Source organism: Mauremys mutica, chromosome 2, assembly GCF_020497125.1.
Source record: "Mauremys mutica isolate MM-2020 ecotype Southern chromosome 2, ASM2049712v1, whole genome shotgun sequence".
In the NCBI taxonomy this organism is placed as follows: domain Eukaryota; kingdom Metazoa; phylum Chordata; order Testudines; family Geoemydidae; genus Mauremys; species Mauremys mutica.
In genome coordinates this window covers 243,995,139-244,013,307 of record NC_059073.1, presented here as the reverse complement: position 1 = coordinate 244,013,307, position 18,169 = coordinate 243,995,139, and the positions used below count along the sequence as shown (strand labels likewise).

General features: G+C 38.8%; 1 protein-coding gene across 5 annotated transcripts in view; it reads left to right on the top strand.

Moving 5' to 3' along the window:
- PHF14 (PHD finger protein 14) overlaps positions 1–18,169 on the top strand; it is a 286,241-nt gene that overhangs the window by 248,139 nt on the left and 19,933 nt on the right. Inside the window, exon 19 of one of the 5 annotated variants that reach the window (XM_045005264.1) lies at positions 4,383–4,455. The exons of the other annotated variants lie outside the window; for them this stretch is intronic. Coding sequence (XP_044861199.1) covers positions 4,383–4,439 — 57 coding nt within the window. The 3' untranslated portion in view covers positions 4,440–4,455. Of the gene's footprint in view, positions 1–4,382; positions 4,456–18,169 lie in introns of those variants that run through there. 5 annotated transcript variants of the gene reach the window in all.

Genomic DNA, 18,169 nt, shown 5'->3' with positions numbered 1-18,169 from the left:
TTTTTCACTACTCTCCACCCCTTGATCTTTAAATAAAAAATTGTTTTCCAAGTCCCATTGCCTCTTGGAGCTTCAGTAGATTCTAAAGCTTGCATTAAAAGAGCTTTCAAAAAACCCAAACCGGTCAACTTAATCAGCAGAGCCTAATATCCAATCTTATTTTATTGCATAGGCTTTTTGCCTTTAAACAAAATGCAATGTGACTTGTTTATATTCACACTGAATTAAAAGGAATGCTATGGAAAAATGTGTAGCAATACTTTTCTTATACCTTCTCCATCCTCTAACCTCAGTAATACCAGAAAGACACTAAATAACTATTATTTTTATAAATATCTGTCATATGAATGTCAGAAAATAATTCAAGGGCCACCAGTAGGTTATGAAGAATAAACAATCGGAAAGGGCAAAAATAATTCATGCACACAAGGACATGCAAGAAAATGTTAAGCAGCATACGCAGTACAGTACCTTGACTCTTGCCCTTGTAAATAGACCAGATGCTTTCATTTTTTTTCTTACTTCAAAGAAAATATTTTCCTTCGGTTTCCTGCAGTTGTCAACTTAAACACCTGTAAGAGAAGAATTATAGTAGACTGTTGGTGGTATTTCAACTATAAATATTTTGTTGTCTCTTAGATGAAGTTAATTGGAAACAAAATAGAGTTATCCACATAGCATGGCTTGGACTATCTATTTACCCTTGTACACTTCGGTTTTGTTGTTCTTTTATTTAAAGCGTTATCCTACTCTGAAGAGTGACTGTGAGGTTACCTGGTGATTGTGACTGAGCCTCTCCATATTAAATTTGTTCAGTTTACAAATAGAGATGATTCTTTCTTAAACTGCCAACCTAGTAAACTCAACCTGAGATCTGAAAGTCAAGTGAGGTTCTTTCCTTCTTAGTTTTCATCACTAGTAATAAAACTTCTGCAGGCCAGATTGTGTCCTTAGTTATATCTGTGTAAATACATTATTTTCTAATTACATCCTTAGCCACACTTACACAAATTCACTCCTGTGCAGAGGGCCTGTACAAAACCTGTGAACCACTTGTATTGAATTTCAGAGTGTCTGTTGTATGTGGCATAGCAAGAACAGTGATTTGTAGCAGCATAGAATTTAGAGGTGGAAAAGACATATTAGATTATCCAGGTCATCTCCTGGGTAATGCAGGCTTGTTCTCTGCAGTACTTTTTCTAGGATTTTATCTAGTTTAGTTTAAAAAGATTTAAGTGATGGTGCTTCTGCCACTTTCCTTTGGAGTCTTTTCCTCAGCTTATATACTCCTGTCTAAATCATGCCCCATGGAACACTGCTGTTACCTTTTTTCTTTCTCTTCTTTGATGGCTAATGTATTTAAAAATTGTAATAAATTATCACACTGTGATTGCTGTGCACTTAAACTATTTTCCTGAGTTTATACAAAAGTCAGATACATTCTAATGAGGTCTTAAACCTGAAACTTAGTTGTCAGTTATCTGTGATCTGGCTATTCAGATGAGGGTGCAGGCTCCTACCGACAGGCCTGTGTTCCAAACTAATGCAGAGGTTATTTATCTATCCAGATTACCTGGTATTCAAAAGGTGAAAATAAGTCTTGTGTCCTATTTCTTTATGATAGGTGTTTGTGGTAATCTAATGACTTGGTTTCCCATTAATACTTTTCCATTTTCATAACAGAGGAAATTAGCAATATATTATATTTGATATGTGTTTACTTGGGTTCTTGATTATTTTAAGAAGAAATGTTATCAATAAAAAGGAGAAAGTGTTGCCTTTTGCATGACGAAGTGATTGCTTCTGTCAGAATAAACAGGAATGCACGGCAGCTTGGCACATGCAACTTAAGGCTTAAGCATTTGATTTTACTGTTTGGCTTATTTTAAATACTGTTCTTCAGTTTCTTATTTTTTATCTGATCTCCTCAAATGGCAATGTTTTATGTAGTCTCTTAAATAACAAAAACATTAAGGTCACAAGGTGGCTGGAGAAATGTTGCCATATAATGTTGCTTTTTAAGTTAATTTATTATGTAGGTTTAAGCTATAAATGGCCTTACAGAATTATAAAACTAGGCCTCTTGAAAGAACATTATTACTTAAAAAATCAATTACTCCTGTTTAAAATTTTCACAAATCCAAGACATTTTTCTTTATTTAACCTTTTCACAGTCTATGCCCCTCTTTAAAATACACTCAGTCCTATTTCGTCTGTTACTTGGGAAGGTATTTAATACATGACTTGGCATCATTTGCATTATACAAGAAGATTAACTTTACAAGCTCGGCTATTAATCTGAGTAGCTCTACATATTGACCTATGAAAGAACATAATTAAGTTAGCTTAATTAAGTTAATTAATTGTCACACTCTGATGAACTTATATTGAGAGGAAATTAAAGGCAAATAGAAATCAGCATTCACTGGTTTGAAATCATATTTTAAAACATTTTACAAAGATACATTATATTTAGATGACGAAAGTATCTATTGTGTAATAACCAAAGTACAGGCAATTAAAAAATGTTAAAAGCTAAGAATCCCCGGAGTATTAGACTCACTTCCCAAAGCAGACAAAAATAGATCTTGAAAAATTAGTGCTAGAAGTTCAGAAAATAAGTTATTTTTCTATACTCAGTTGTATTTAGAAATTAATTCCACTGTCTATATATTGACTACACTGAGAAGGATACCATATAAACTAGACAACAAGTGTTACAGCCTGATCCCAGATTTATTTTGGTTGGGGAGAGTGAGAGAGAAAGAGGGTAAGCAGAACTCAAACTCAAAAGTACAACGGTACATGTCAGAACAGGAACATTTTTCAAATGCTTTAGAGGAAGGAAGAAACAGGCTCCTAGTGTGTACCCCCTTAACTGCATGTCTGTAAAGAGGAATGGCTGCAGGTGCACTTGAAGGGAATATAAAAGTTTGTAGCAAAAATTCAGTGTAACCATTCTACATGAGGAACATTTAAAAGCACATTCCATCAATCTTTGTACATATTTGGATGTACATTGGTGTCTCTTCAGAGAGCTTTCTATTCTAGCAGAAAAAATGGAGAAAGATATAAATGAATGCCACATATTTATTGAGATTCATTCTGCAAGATTAATTGTTTTCACCAATTTTAATTAATTTGTGTGTGTGTAATTAATATTTTATTTTATATGCTTGTTGTGTATAAGCAGCATGTATGAAGTTCTGAAAGGAGCCAGGATTTCATCCTGTATTTCTATTGTTAAAATCATCATTTTTACCCAAGTAAAGCAAATATTTTTCTGGAGGTTTTTGGTTGCCAGCAGTTCTAGATAATATTGAAGTGTCATATAGCTGTATTCATTGCATTATGCAAACATGGCATCATTGAAAACCAATGAAATTACAATCTGAAACCAAATTCATTTTAGAAATTAGTTATGCACCACTTTTATATGCAGAATATGCCTATGAATAAGTAGAGAATTCACTCCTTCAAAGTAGAAAAATACTTTTCTGTTCCTGAATACTACTATTTCTGTTTCACTTGCAAGTTCAACCTGATGTTTTGAAAACTAGGTGGAGTCAAAAGAAACCCAGTTATGCCTGACTCAGAGAATCAGACTTATCATATACTAGTTAATCAGACTCAATTTTATTCCCTTTCTCCCCCATTAGACTATCGTCCACAAAAGCTTTATATTGTAGCACACTTTGATTTAAAATAAAAATGCTATTATGCTTTGTTTGCTGGCCCTTTTAAACAGACCTAGAATGCTTGGCTTCTAGTGATATTTGAACAAGAAAGCACTGTTTTATTTTCAGATTAAACCCCTTTAAAAATCACAAGAAATAAGATGAGGGGGTTTTGCTAGAGGAAGAGAATGGGAAATGAAATAGAAAATTAGAACTATTTAAACTCTTGAGTTGGAAAATGGCAGCAACATCTATACTTTGGGGGTAGGTTCTCAACTGCTATAAATTGTCATAACGACCTTGATTTCAGTGGAGCTATGACAGTTTACACCAGCTGAGAATCTGCCCCTGGATATTTCAAGACTATTGTCACCATTGTCATTAGCAATTTGCATTCCTATGTGAAGTATATACTTAACAATTTCTGTCTGGAGTCAATTTCATCTGGTTCCTGCCTTCTAAAACAAATGTATACCTTATTAGTCTAGCTTTTAGAAGAGTTTTGTTATTTCCCCCATTATCTGGTATATTTCAATTAAAAGGTAAGCAATTAAATTATTTGTTCATAGTATCACAATGTGGCATTATATAGTATGAACAAATCCATGATCCTTTTTATAGGCAAAGTATAATCTCAATATGTTTGTTTTTATTTTTAATGTCACAGGTTGAAAATATAATTTGAATGCCTTTAAATCATTACAGGTGTCAAACAATGAAACTCAAGCATTATTGAAAGTTTCAATGTCATCTATAAGTTAGTGAAGATAAGAAGAGGTTAGTCTGTAGTCATTAATAATGTAGGTTATATAGATTTCCCTCCCTTCCCCTTCTCGCCAGTTGTTCAGGGTTATCTCGAAACTGCAACATTGTCCCAATACTACCACAGTGCAGATCATCAACAGAAAACGTGCATTTTAAAATACTGTAACTTTCAAGGTGACTGTTCAGCAAACAGTGAATGATCTATAATACCACAACATTGTAATAGACTAGGATCACTGATATTTGTAAGTTTTGTTGTTTTGTTTTAATAACTGTATTTTCTGGTGATTATCTTTTTGATAGTCAAAAATATTGTAATTGTAAATAATTAAGCCTCAAAATTATATTTTCTGGGGACTCGCAGATCCATTTCCACATATTTCCTCTCCCCCTCCTCCTCTCCCTCTTATAATCCATTTTAGGTACTAATCCTTTTTTTAAGTGAAGACGTTGAGGTTTTTTTAAAGTTATGACTCAACTGTTTAGTCTCTCAAAATTTCCTCTCCCCCTGTAATGCTGACAAATTACATGTTTTTAATTTTATTTGGAAATTTAGAACATCATCATAATTGAGTAAAAGAAGATTTAGAAGGAATATGGTGAACAGTAATATTTTCAAATAAATTAGTTACCAAGTATCCAATCCTGAGCTCCTTATTCAAGCAAAACCTTTGCTGAAATCAGTCAAAACCACCACACTGTACTAAAGATAATGGACTGCATGGAAAATGTTGTATCCATACCAAACTGAGGCTGTGCTTTGGGATCAAGGCTAAATTAGAGCTAAGATTCATAGATTCTAGGACTGGAAGGGACCTCGAGAGGTCATTGAGTCCAATCCCCTGCCCTCATGGCAGGTCCAAATACTGTCTAGAGCATCCCTGATAGACATTTATCTAACCTACTCTTAAATATCTCCAGAGATGGAGATTCCACAACCTCCCCAGGCAATTTATTCCAGTGTCTAACCACCCTGACAGGAACTTTTTCCTAATGTCCAACCTAAACCTCCCTTGCTGCAGTTTAAGCCCATTGCTTCTTGTTCTGTCCTTAGGGGCTAAGATGAACAAGTTTTCTCCCTCCTCCTTATGACATCCTTTTAGATACCTGAAAACTGCTATCATGTCCCCTCTCAGTCTTCTCTTTTCCAAACTAAACAAACCCAATTCTTTCAGCCTTCCTTCATAGGTCATATTCTCTAGACCTTTAATCATTCTTGTTGCACTTCTCTGGACCTTCTCCAATTTCTCCACATCTTTCTTGAAATGTGGTGCCCAGAACTGGACACAATACTCCAGTTGAGGCCTAACCAGCGCAGAGTGGAGTGGAAGAATGCCTTCTCATGTCTTGCTCACCACACACCTGTTAATGCATCCCAGAATCACGTTTGCTTTTTTTGCAACAGCATCACACTGTTGACTCGTATTTAGCTTGTGGTCCACTATAACCCCTAGATCCCTTTCTGCTGTACTCCTTCCTAGACAGTCTCTTCCCATTTTGTTTGTGTGAAACTGATTGTTCCTTCCTAAGTGGAGCACTTTGCATTTGTCTTTATTAAACTTCATCCTGTTTACCTCAGACCATTTCTCCAATTTGTCCAGATCATTTTGAATTATGATCCTATCCTCCAAAGCAGTTGCAATCCCTCCCAGTTTGGTATTGTCTGCAAACTTAATAAGTGTACTTTCTATGCCAATATCTAAATCGTTGATGAAGATATTGAACCAAGCCGGTCCCAAAACAGACCCCTACGGAACCCCACTTGTTATACCTTTCCAGCAGGATTGGGAACCATTTATAACTACTCTCTGAGTACGGTTATCCAGCCAGTTATGCACTCACCTTATAGTAGCCCCATCTAAGTTGTATTTGCCTAGTTTATTGATAAGAATATCATGCAAGACCATATCAAATGCCTTACTAAAGTCTAGGTATACAACATCCACTGCTTCTCCCTTATCCACAAGACTCGTTATCCTATCAAAGAAAGCTATTAGATTGGTTTGACACGATTTGTTCTTTACAAATCCATGCTGGCTATTCCCTATCACCTGTCCACCTTCTAAATGTTTGCAGATGATTTCCTTAACCACTTGCTCCATTATCTTCCCTGGCACAGAAGTTAAACTAACTGGTCTGTAGTTTCCTGGGTTGTTTTTATTTCCCTTTTTATAGATGGGCACTATATTTGCCCTTTTCCAGTCTTCTGGAATCTCTCCTTTCTCACATGATATTCCAAAGATAATAGCTAGAGGCTCAGATACCTCCTCTATTAGCTCCTTGAATATTCTAGGATACATTTCATCAGGCTCTGGTGACTTGCAGACATCTAACTTTCCTAAGTGATTTTTAACTTGTTCATTTTTTTATTTTGTCTTCTAAACCTACCCCCTTCCCATTAGCATTCACTATGTTTGGCATTCCTTCAGACTTCTCTGTGAAGACCAAAACAAAGAAGTCATTAAGCATCTCTGCCATTTCCAAGTTTCCTGTTACTGTTTCTCCCTCCTCACTGAGCTGTGGGCTTACCCTGTCCTTGGTCTAATCTTTCCCCTGCATTCCTGTGTTGCTTGCCTATATTCATCCTTTGTAATTTGTCCTAGTTTCCATTTTTTATGAGACTCCTTTTTATTTTTTAGATCATGCAAGGTCTCTTGGTTAAGCCAAGGTGGTCTTTTACCACATTTTCTATCTTTCCTACCCAGCGGAATAGCTTGTTTTTGGGCCCTTAATAGTGTCCCTTTGAAAAACTGCCAACTTTCCTTAGTTGTTTTTCCCCTCAGTCTTGATTCCCATGGGACCTTACCTATCAGCTCTCTGAGCTTACCAAAATCTGCCTTCCTGAAATCCATTGACTCTATTTTGCTGTACTCCCTTCTACCCTTCCTTAGAATTGTGAACTCTATGATTTCATGATCACTTTCACCCAAGCTGCCAGGGCCGGCTCTGGCTTTTTTGCCGCCCCAAGCAAAAATAAAATAAAATAAAATAAAAAAATAGGGGGGGTCGGAGCGGCAAAGCAGAAGGGGAAAAAAACAAAACAAAACAAAAAAACCTGTGGCGCGGCCCAAGCAGCAAAGTCGGGGGGGGGGGGAGGGCCATCTGCAGCGCGGCCGGAGCGGCAAAGAAAACAAAACAAAAAAACTTGTGGCGTGGCCGGAGCGGCAAAGCAGGAGGGGAAAAAACCAAACAAACAAAAAAACCTGCAGCGTGGCCGGAGCGCCAAAGCAGGGAAAGAAAACAAAACAAAACAGAAAAACCTGGGGCATGGCCGGAGCGGCAAAGCAGGAGGGGGAAAAAAACAAAACAAAAAAAAAACCTGTGGCGGGGCCAGAGCAGCAAAGCGGGGGTAGGGAGGAACCTGGAGCACAGCTGGAGTGGCAAAGCAGGGAAAGAAAACAAAACAAAAAACCTGGGGCATGGCCAGAGCGGCAAAGCAGGGGGAAAAAAAAACCAAAAAACCCCTGCCGGGCAGCCAGAGCCAGGGTGCAGGGGGACTCCCTGTGCTGCTGACGTGCAGCGGAGTGCGCACCCAGTCTAGCAGGGAGGAAGGGGAGGGAGTGGGGGAAAGAGAGAGCAGGGGGGCGGCCAGGGCTTCAGCGGGGCGCTTGACCCGCGGTCCCGACCGCTGCGCCGCCTGCCTGGAGGGCTCCACTCCGCTCCAGTCAGTGGAGAGGGAAGAACGGGCTGCCCTGCCCAGTTTGCTGCAGGGCACTCCCCTCCTCCGCACTGCCGCCCCCTACAGGGCGGCCGGAGCGGCAAACCAAAAAAAAAAAAAAAAAACCCCAAAAAACCCAGCCGTGCTGCCCTAGGTTTGGGCGGAATGCCGCCCCATAGAATATGCCGCCCCAAGCACCAGCTTGCTCAGCTGGTGCCTGGATCCGGCCCTGCAAGCTGCCTTCCACTTTCAAATTCTCAACAAGTTCCTCCCCATTTGTTAAAATCAAATCAGAGTAGATGGTGCTCTGTTCTTGCAAACTGTCCTTCTGAGATTGCTACTATCTATTGGAATCTTGTCAGGTTAGCTATGCACTCAGAATTCTCCCGTCTTTATGCTGAAATGGTTTCCAAGTATATTTAAACCTCAACTGGAAAATGGACCTCTTTCAACTTCGAATTTAACCAAACTATGGAGATAGGTTCAAATCCAGGTCCTCTCTTCAAAAATTGAATGCATTTAGGTAATGGATTCTAATTTTAGTCCAGATCTAGATTTGATTTATAGATATGACTATTTAAAAATTTTACATTGAGCATGCACCACAGGAAATTTCCTTTAGTATGCAGGTACTAATACAGAGCTTGCCTTTGTGACACTTGGTTCCTGTCCCCTTGATGCTGAACCTCTGTAAATATCAAGGGTAATCTCATTTTATAAACCTATTACTACTATTTATAGCTTGTTATACATTCATAGATAATAAGACCAGAAGGGACCACTGTGATCATTTAATCTGACTTCCTGCATAATACAGGCCATAGGACTTCCCTCATTTAATTCTTTTTAGAAAAACAATCAATATTTATTTAAAATATTTCAGTGAAGGAGAATCTATCACAATCCTTCAGTGGTTAATTACCCTCACTGATAATAATTAGTTCCTTATTTCTAATCTGAAGTTGTCTAGTTTCAACTTTGAGCCATTCAGTCTTGTAACAGCTTTGTCTGCTAGATTGAAGATCCTCCTATTATCACATTTCTCTTCCCCATGTAGGTACTTATAGATTGTGATCATGTCACCCTTTAACCTTCTCTTTGATGAGCTAAATAGATTGAACTCCTTGAGTCTGTCATGATAAGCCATGTTTTCCAATGCTCTATTCATTCTTGTGGCTCTTCTCTGAACCATCTTCAATTTTTCAACATTGTCCTTGAACTATGGACACCAGAACTTTGTGGGGTTGTTGGTTCCTGCCACTGATGGCACAAAGACCCTGCCAGTCTTTCTCAACAGTCAACCACATGGTTCCTTGCAGTGTACAGCTAAGCTATCTCCTCTAATGTGTGTGACCACAGAAAGTGGCATCGCCACAGCATGAAAGAGAGAGAAAGCAGCATCTAGAGAACTAAACACAGAGCTGAGATTTTTATTCTAATCCAGGTGTGATATAAATTGCTTAGAATTTTTGCCTTCGCTTGTCCATCTGAACAAAGGGATAATACTTTACTTACCCACATTATAAGATGTGGCATTTGATTGTTCAGTATTGTTAGAGAGATGAAGAGTTGGGAACAACAGGGGCAGAGTTGAAAAAGGGGGAAGCAAAAGGAAATAGAAAATGGAACATGAGCGAGAGAAAGGAGTAGTAAAGTTTTTACTTTATTGTATTAAATTTATAGATGGTTTTTGCACTATTGTACTTTCCTGTCAGCCCTGTTTAATATCTGTAGGCTTAGGGGAAAGGTGTGCAAAGTCTGAGGATTGAGGAATTTAAGATACCAATCTCTGCAAAATTTAGATTTTGTTAAAAAAAAGTTTCCTTGTGGTGGTAGGGAGAGAGCCCTCCAAATGGGAACATAGCATAAACTGATACAGTGTTGTCCCAGAGCTTGTAGACCAGGGGTTGACACCTATGGCACACGTGCCAAAGGCAGCACGTGAGCTGATTTTCAGTGGCACTCTGCTGCCGGCCTGGGGTTCCGTCCGCCGGCCCCACTCAGCCCATGGCTGGTCTGGATGGACGGAACCCCGGGCCAGTAGTGGGCTGAGTGGGGCTGGCGGTGGGGACACCCGCTGGCAGGGGCCAGCAGACGGAACTCCACACCGGCAGTGGGCTGAGCTGGGGTCCTGGCTGGTGGCCCCGCTCAGCCCGTTGCCGGCCTGGATGGACAGAACCCCGGGCTAGTAGTGGGCTGAGTGGGGCTGGCGGTGGGACACCCGCTGGCAGGGGCCAGCGGACTGAACCCCACACCAGCAGCGGGCTGAGCAGCTCAGCCCACTGCCAGTCTGGGCTTCTGTCGGCCAGCCCCTGTAAATGTAAAATGTATTACTGGCATGCAAAACCTTAAATTACAGTGAATAAATGAAGACTTGGCACACCACTGTTGCTGACCCCTGTTGTAGACAATCTCAGAGTCTCTACTGTTTGTATTTTAGCCAGGTAGCAACAGAGTGAAAATACCCAGACAGAAAAGCATCGGCAAAGGCACTGAGTTATTCACAGGAGAAAAACGTGTAAAAATATTGCTGACAGAAGGATGGAATACTGGAGACCTCCTCTTACACACATACTTCCTTGCCCTCCCCACCAAACCCTCCTTCCACCAATGAGAACTAGGAGGCTCTGAGATAGAGGCATAGTTCCTAGTGGAGTTCCTGTCTATTCCCCCAGCATCTAAGCGTACATCTATACTGCATTTCAAAACCATGGCAGCAAGTCCCCAGTCCTGGGTCTGCAGTCTCAGGGTCGAGCTACGGAGTTAAAAACAGCTGGGTAGACATTCAGACTCAAGTTTTGAAGCTCTTAACCTCCTCTCAGAGCCAGAGCTCGAGCTGCAGCCCAAACTCAAATGTCTACACAACGTATCTGTAGACCCTGGCTTGGAGATTCACTGCCACGGTTTTTCAAACAGACTGTAGACATACTGTAAGAAGCTCCTAAGTAGGTAAAAGCGATCATAAGCAATTCGGGGAAGGAGTCCTATCTTCCTTTGTGTTTGTAGAGTGTGGACCCCAGCTGGGCTGGATCTTAGAATCTTTGAACACTACTGTAATGCAAATATTTAATAACCTAAGGGCCATGTGAACTTAAAATGTTTTCACATTCTGGCTAGCGAAAGGGTAATATAAAAGATGGAACCCCTCCATTCCCATGCAGCGTTGGTAACAGAAGAAAACCCAGTACAAAAATCATGAGAACTGTAGGATCAAGCCCCTTTTTTTTTCTGTTCTCATACACACACACCTTTTTTTACTATTCTGTTAAAACATATACAAAAAGGTAGCATACTAATGTTAAGGTTGAGATTTCAACCACTCAGAAGCCAGGAAATTTCAAAAATTAATGTTCCAGTGACATATTCCATATACATAGTGTTTTCTATTCCTTTATCTGTTAAAATTAATCATTAATGAATTATAGTTTGTATTTTTATTGTATAATATGAAGTATGGCAAATTTGCAAGGTATCCCAATTAATTTTGCCAAATAGCCTTAACTTTGGAATTTCCACATTGTTTTGGATTAATCTCAACACCGTGTTCATATTAATTTGTTTTCTTTTAATTTAAAACATCATTTTGATTTGAATTTCATGTGAAAGATTGATTCTTCAGTAAGTCATGAAGTTCCTACTGCATTAATTATCAAATATATTATAATATATTTTCCACATGGTAAACTTATAAATGCTACTAGAGCTGTGGATTTAAATTTTTATTTTTAATTTTATTATTTGTATTATGATTGAACGTAGATTTCACAACCGTGGTCAAGTTCTGTATACACACACAACAAAAAGACAATTCTTGCCTCAGAGAGCTAATGATCAGATTTGTGGATTCAACAAACTTAAAACTTTTTTTTGCAATGTGCATTACTCCTTCTTGCTGCATGTTTTATAACTATATAGCTATAACGGCTTCTGGGTGGGATATCTCAGTGGTTTGAGCATTGGTTTGCTAAACCCAGGGTTGTGAGTTCAGTCCTTGAGGGGGCCACTTAGGGATCTGGGGCAAAAAAAATTGGTCCTGCTAGTGAAGGCAGGGGGCTGGACTCAATGACCTTTCGAGGTCCCTTCCAGTTCTAGGAGATTGGTATATCTCCCTTTATTACCTATTTCATGGAGGGAAGGAAATTGATGTGATTTTTTTTTCCATAGTAGTTAATTTTTTCCCCCTCCTATCTTTCTCCTGTAGAAAAATTAACTATAGTAAAACTTATACCTAAATGAGAGAAATACACATATGTGCCAATTCTGGGAAGTTTGGCTGAGATGATGCTCTGGAATCTATAATGGTCACTGTAAATATTTGGATATTGTATAATAGTACATTAGAAATAAAAACATCATTAGGGAAGGTGAATAAATCACTTGCTGAAACAAATGAGTTCCATGTCTAATTAACCAGTGAATCTAAACCTAGAAAAGTATGTAAAAGCTTAATAAGTAGAAGATGGTTTAAATAAACCTTTTTCCAGTGTTAAAGTTCCTCATTAACAGACAACATTGCTGTCAAATCATGGCAAAAGTCTGCATCAAGCAGTTCTATCCTCCGTATGGTTGAAGTAAATATCATCAGAAATTATTGGGCTTAAACACATAACATCCCAGTGTGATCAAATTACTTCCTTTTTATTTACTCGATAACCTTAGGTATCCTCAAATTAAAAACTGGCAAATGTTTCATGCCCTTTCCTGTTCTAACATTGACACATATAACAATTATTCGTCATCCCCAATGGATCATTTTTATCAGAGTCCTGTGTCTCTTCTGTATATATGGAATAAATATTTATGTTTTCTCATTTTTCTGAACTAGAAGATACAGATAGAATAGGTTTGAAGTGTCAGCTATAATTCATTGCCAGCAAAGAAAGGCCTTATACTGATACTGTGTGGCAGAAAAAAAACACCCCTATCTAAATCATTTCAGCAGCAAGCTTATAACCAAGATAACATCAGTATTTTCCTTCTTGAAAATATATCTACCATAAATTAAAGGTGGTGTTCAGTATTTTATTAAAATGTATGTGACAATTTTAACCCCCTCTTCAGAAGCCTGTGTATGATTAAGAAAACCCTGTAGTGTTTAAAAGGAAGGACAAGTGAAAGTTAAAATGAGTTTGCAGTTTGTTTCCTACTTGTTCTGTAAAAATTATACTTAAAAAACAAAACAAAAACTGAATTAACAGAATAAAAATAGCCAAGTATGATGTTTAACAGGGATTTGAGTGCATATGTTTAGCATATTTCAAGTGAAAGATTTGTATTACACTTTGATATACTATATGTTTACACAAGTTTGCAAGAGTATTCAAATGTATGCTTTTAAATACATTTGAAGCCTTTTTATTGACTTAGGCCCGCATTTTTAAAGGTATTTAAGCATTGCCATGCTCAGCTTTGCAAAATCTAACTGACTTAAGAGTCTAAATCTTACTTTGCTGCACCCCTAAGAGGTGCAGCAGGGAATCTTACCCCAAGCCTGCACACCTTTATTGGTGTAAGTAGTCCTTACATGAATGGTCATTTTAAATCAACAGGAGCAAGGTTTTCCAGGATTGAGATCTTAGTGTGCATTTAAGCAATTGTCCTGTTTTTTTTAACATTTATTTATTTATATTGACTTTAATAGCACTGATCAATTTATGAATATCATCACATTGATATTTGTAGACATTTTTAGTTGCAGTGCAGTTTTAACAATATTTTGGTAATTGTACTTTTTTTAAAGAGTGATTTGAATGTATTGTGCCCCTGGATCTATTAATAAAGAGTTGTTGGTTAGGGCAATGGCTCTCAACCTTTCCAGATTGCTGTACCCCTTTCAGGGTCCAGTTTGTCTTGCGTACCCCAAGTTCACCTCACCTAAAAACTACTTGCTTATGAAATCATACATAAACATACAAAAGTGTCACAGCACACTATTTCTGAAAAATTGCTTACTTTCTCATTTTTACCATATAATTGTACAATAAATCGATTGGAATATAAGTATTGTACTTAAATTTCAGTGTCTAGAATATTGAGCAATATAAACATGTCATGTATGTATTTTTTAGTTTGTACTGACCTTGCTAGTGCTTTTTATGTAGACTGTTGTAAAACTAGGCAAATATCTAGATGAGTTGATGTGCCCCCTGGAAGACCTCTGCGTACCCCCAGGGATACATGTATCCCTGGTTGAGAACCACTGGGGTAGGGAACATGAAGTATTTTCTCTTTATTTATTTTTATTGAAACAGCATTGTCAAGCTGTGTTGGTTTTTGTTCAGGAAGCCTGTTCTGGATTACTAAATATCTTGCTGATGTTGACAGGGTGTTTAAGATGATTGCTTTTTATGTTTTTGACATTTATTCAGTGTCTTTATAACTCAGAAACCCAAGCAGTATTTTTACTTGTCATTAGTGAGTTTTATGAAATTAACCCTCTGGTATACCAGTTAAGATTTAATGTGCTAACAAGATATCTTAATCAATTTCTAAAGCATCCTACAATAATATTATATTTTTGACTGCTCAGTTATTAGAATGGTAGAATAAGAGGAGGAACATAATCAGAGATACAGCACTGTGTCTTTTTGAGTACGTCTACACTGCAAAAATAAAAAACCCATGGCAGTGAGTCTCAGAGGCCAAGTCATCTGACTTTGGCTCATGCTAAAGGGATAAAAATAGCCATGTAGACATTTCCCACTTGGGCTGCAGCCCGGGCTCTGACACCCTCCTCCCTTGCTGGGTTTCAGAGCTCGGGCACCTGCCCAAGTGGGAATGTACACACAGCTATTTTTAGCGCAAACGCAAGTCAGTTGACCCAGGCTCTGAGATGTGCTGCTGTGAGTTTTTTTGTTTTTTTGTGTTTATGTTTTTAAATGTGACCTCAGACTCTTAAGTACTGATGACTGATACAAGTCTGTCCAGTTGAGGAGTGCACTTGAAGCATATAATGGCTATGGGAGTCCTGTGAAAGAACAGAAGAAAGAAACCTGCTGGAGCAAAGAGAAATAAAGATTCTTATATTTAGGCTGCAGATACAAGGGGGTGTTTTCTTTTCAGCTCAGACAGCACAACCATGATGGCATGCTTAAACAGCTAAGGAAGGACCAGAAACTTGAAGATCACTTCAAATGCAGATACTGTTTTGGGTGTGGAGTCATCTCTCATCCTTTGGGGTGTTTCAGTAAATGAGAAAGCAGGTTGTCTAAATAGTTGTTCAAAAAATAACTCAGAATGGGTTCTAATCCATTAGGTAGCCTCCATGGTAACAGAAATTCAGCCACCTAGAAATCTGTCTGCTCGCCACACAAAGAAACTTTTAAGACAGGCCTTTACTTCACAAGGAAGACTGTTCTGTTCATCTGTCCCTGAGAACAGATACCTTTGTCCAGAAGGGGCTGGACCTTCTGCTAATTCTACCCTTGCCTTCTGCTTAGAGGGATGGCAGTTCAAAAGATGAGAGGAGATAAGACTCACATAATATTTTTTCTCTCATACTACTGGCTAATAAAACTGTTTTTCTTAGACATAGTGGGGCTATCCTGAGAATACTCCCTATACCAGATAAAAAGGCTAGATCTCCTCTTCTTTATATAGGCCCACGTGTGTCTGACAGCCTGGGCTTTGAAAGACAACTCCTAATTAGAATGTGTTCTCCATGAGAGCAGCCAACAACATCATTAGTAGATGAGTCCTGAAGATGACACTCAACCTTCAAGTTTAGGTCACCTGGGCAGGATTCTAAAACAGGTATGAAGCTAGAAGTCCTGGAATTCAAACTATCTTGTCATTCATACATGAAACAAATGGAATTGGGATTCAAGTCCTGAACAATCTAGGCCACACTTTGTCCTTTAGCAGTGTGTTGTATGTGCCCTAGTTCATGAATCACTGGATGACCATGCACACATTTCATTGTTACTCAGCATTTAGGCTTTCCACATTGTCAGTGGAATTACAATATCTTCCCATATGGAATTTACCCATCATCCTACAGTCCCTCAGAAGGACTCCTTTCAAACCCAAAACATCCATTCCTTCTCTACTTGTCTATCAAGACCTTTGTACTGGTTGATGAAACAAAAGTAAATTTCAGAGTTGGTGGTGCTACCAATGCAAGAACCCTAATATATCTCTTATAACAGCAAAATGGTTTCTTAAGCCCTAAAATTCTTCCTGACCAAAGTGAATTCCACCTCCCATAAAGTAGTCATCCTTGTACTGTCCAAATCTTTTAATACTTAAAGGGAAAGGTATAGCATAATCTGGACAGGTTCATATGGTAGTCCATATGTAACTCAACCACACAGCAACAATGAGTCCTGTGGCACCTTAAAGACTAACAGATGTATTGGAGCATAAGCTTTCGTGGGTGAATATCCACTTCGTCAACCACACAGAATCAATTGGAAAAATAGCCTATTATATCCTTTCATCTGAAGTGTTCAAGTCAGGGGCTCCAAGTCATCTTTGATTAGGTAAATAAAGTGTAGTGTTCAACATATAATAAACCAGGGAATAAAAACCTACACCACAAAATCTATTGCAAGATCCACAGCAGAACAGGCCTCTGCTACAACAGAAGAAATATGTAGGAACAAATTCCTTTTGAATCATTTTTCCGGAGGATGAGGTCACAGGTGATTTTATAGCTTTGGGAGCACTCTTTCATGCTCTTCCTGCTTTTAATCTAAAGCTCTCAAGACAAGGCTTCCAGAGAGAGTTAGAGAAAGCTTCTCTTCCTTCCCCTGCACCAAGAGGCAAGACCAAGGTAGGGCTTGGGCAAAGAATTTTAGCCCAGGGAGGATGAAGGACTGCATGTTATCTGGTTTGGGACTTTTTATTACCACAAAAGTTGGACCGTGTCATTTTACCAGAATGCTAGATCAGTTGAAATTTTCACATCAGATACTCAGAGAAAACTGTGGAGAAACTGAGGCTCAGCTGGAGCTGACACTGACCAGGTAAGCAATTCCATAGCACTTAGCAAGAGTGCTCAACTGTCTCTGATATCCATGCAGACAAAACAGTTAAAATATGAAGGCCTGGAAGAAAAATTACCCTCTTTCATAATCAGTTTAAAATGTTCAGTAATTACAGTTGTTGCCTACATTGTGTGTCCACACTTCAGAATTAACTCAAGTGATCTAATCTCGAGTTAATTCCTTCATGTTAGCCTGTCATGAGGGGCAGAGTCCACACTACAGAGTAACAGTTGAGTGCTGGAGGGTTTCTGTGGTGTCTTGCTGGACACAGTGGCACACAACGCAATCATATGTGGCTCTCACACTTGTGGGGGAACATCCCATGGTTCGTAGTACTTCAGTAAACTGTGCCACCCTATTAATACTTTTTAATTTTATTGTGGGAGAACTTGTCTGTGCTTTCTGGGGATCCTGGATGAAAATGGTATGAATGGTACCATATAATGATAGCTCATTAAATTAAACCACAGCTGACTTGGCATGCTTCAGATTTCTGTCCACGTCCAACATGGAGCAATGGCCTTTACCAAATGTTGTAACTAGTGCAACTCTCAATGTGTCGAGAAGAACAAGGTACAAGGCATGAGATGCAGTGGTGAGCATTTCTTCAGAAAGCAGCAGCATGTTTTCTTAAGGAGCAGGTTCATATGGTGCATGCAGAGCTGGAGGAGTAGAGAGAGACGATGCAATTTTTAATAAGTGACAAGTCCCCCTATTGTCACTGGTCGTTCTGGAGCAGGCCCAGTGGCACTGAGTGAATTACTTCCTGGATGGGATTTCTAACACAATCCATTTCTATTCATCCTCTTTCAGCATCTCTCTTTCCATTTTGGTGTATATTCATGTGGAAATTGGATTAAATGGGACAAAGCATGAAGTCATTTTACCCAGGTGAACTGAGTTTTAGTGCCAAATTTCTTCTGAAAGGCTACCAGTGAAGAGATTCCAGGTCTTTCTCCTAACACACAGAGAACCCATGGGCCTTGGAGTTTAACCTTACCTTGTACAGTTACTGGAGTTCTTTGAGATGTGTGGTCCCTATCTGTAGTCCACTACCTGTCCTCCTTCCTCTCTTCTTTGGA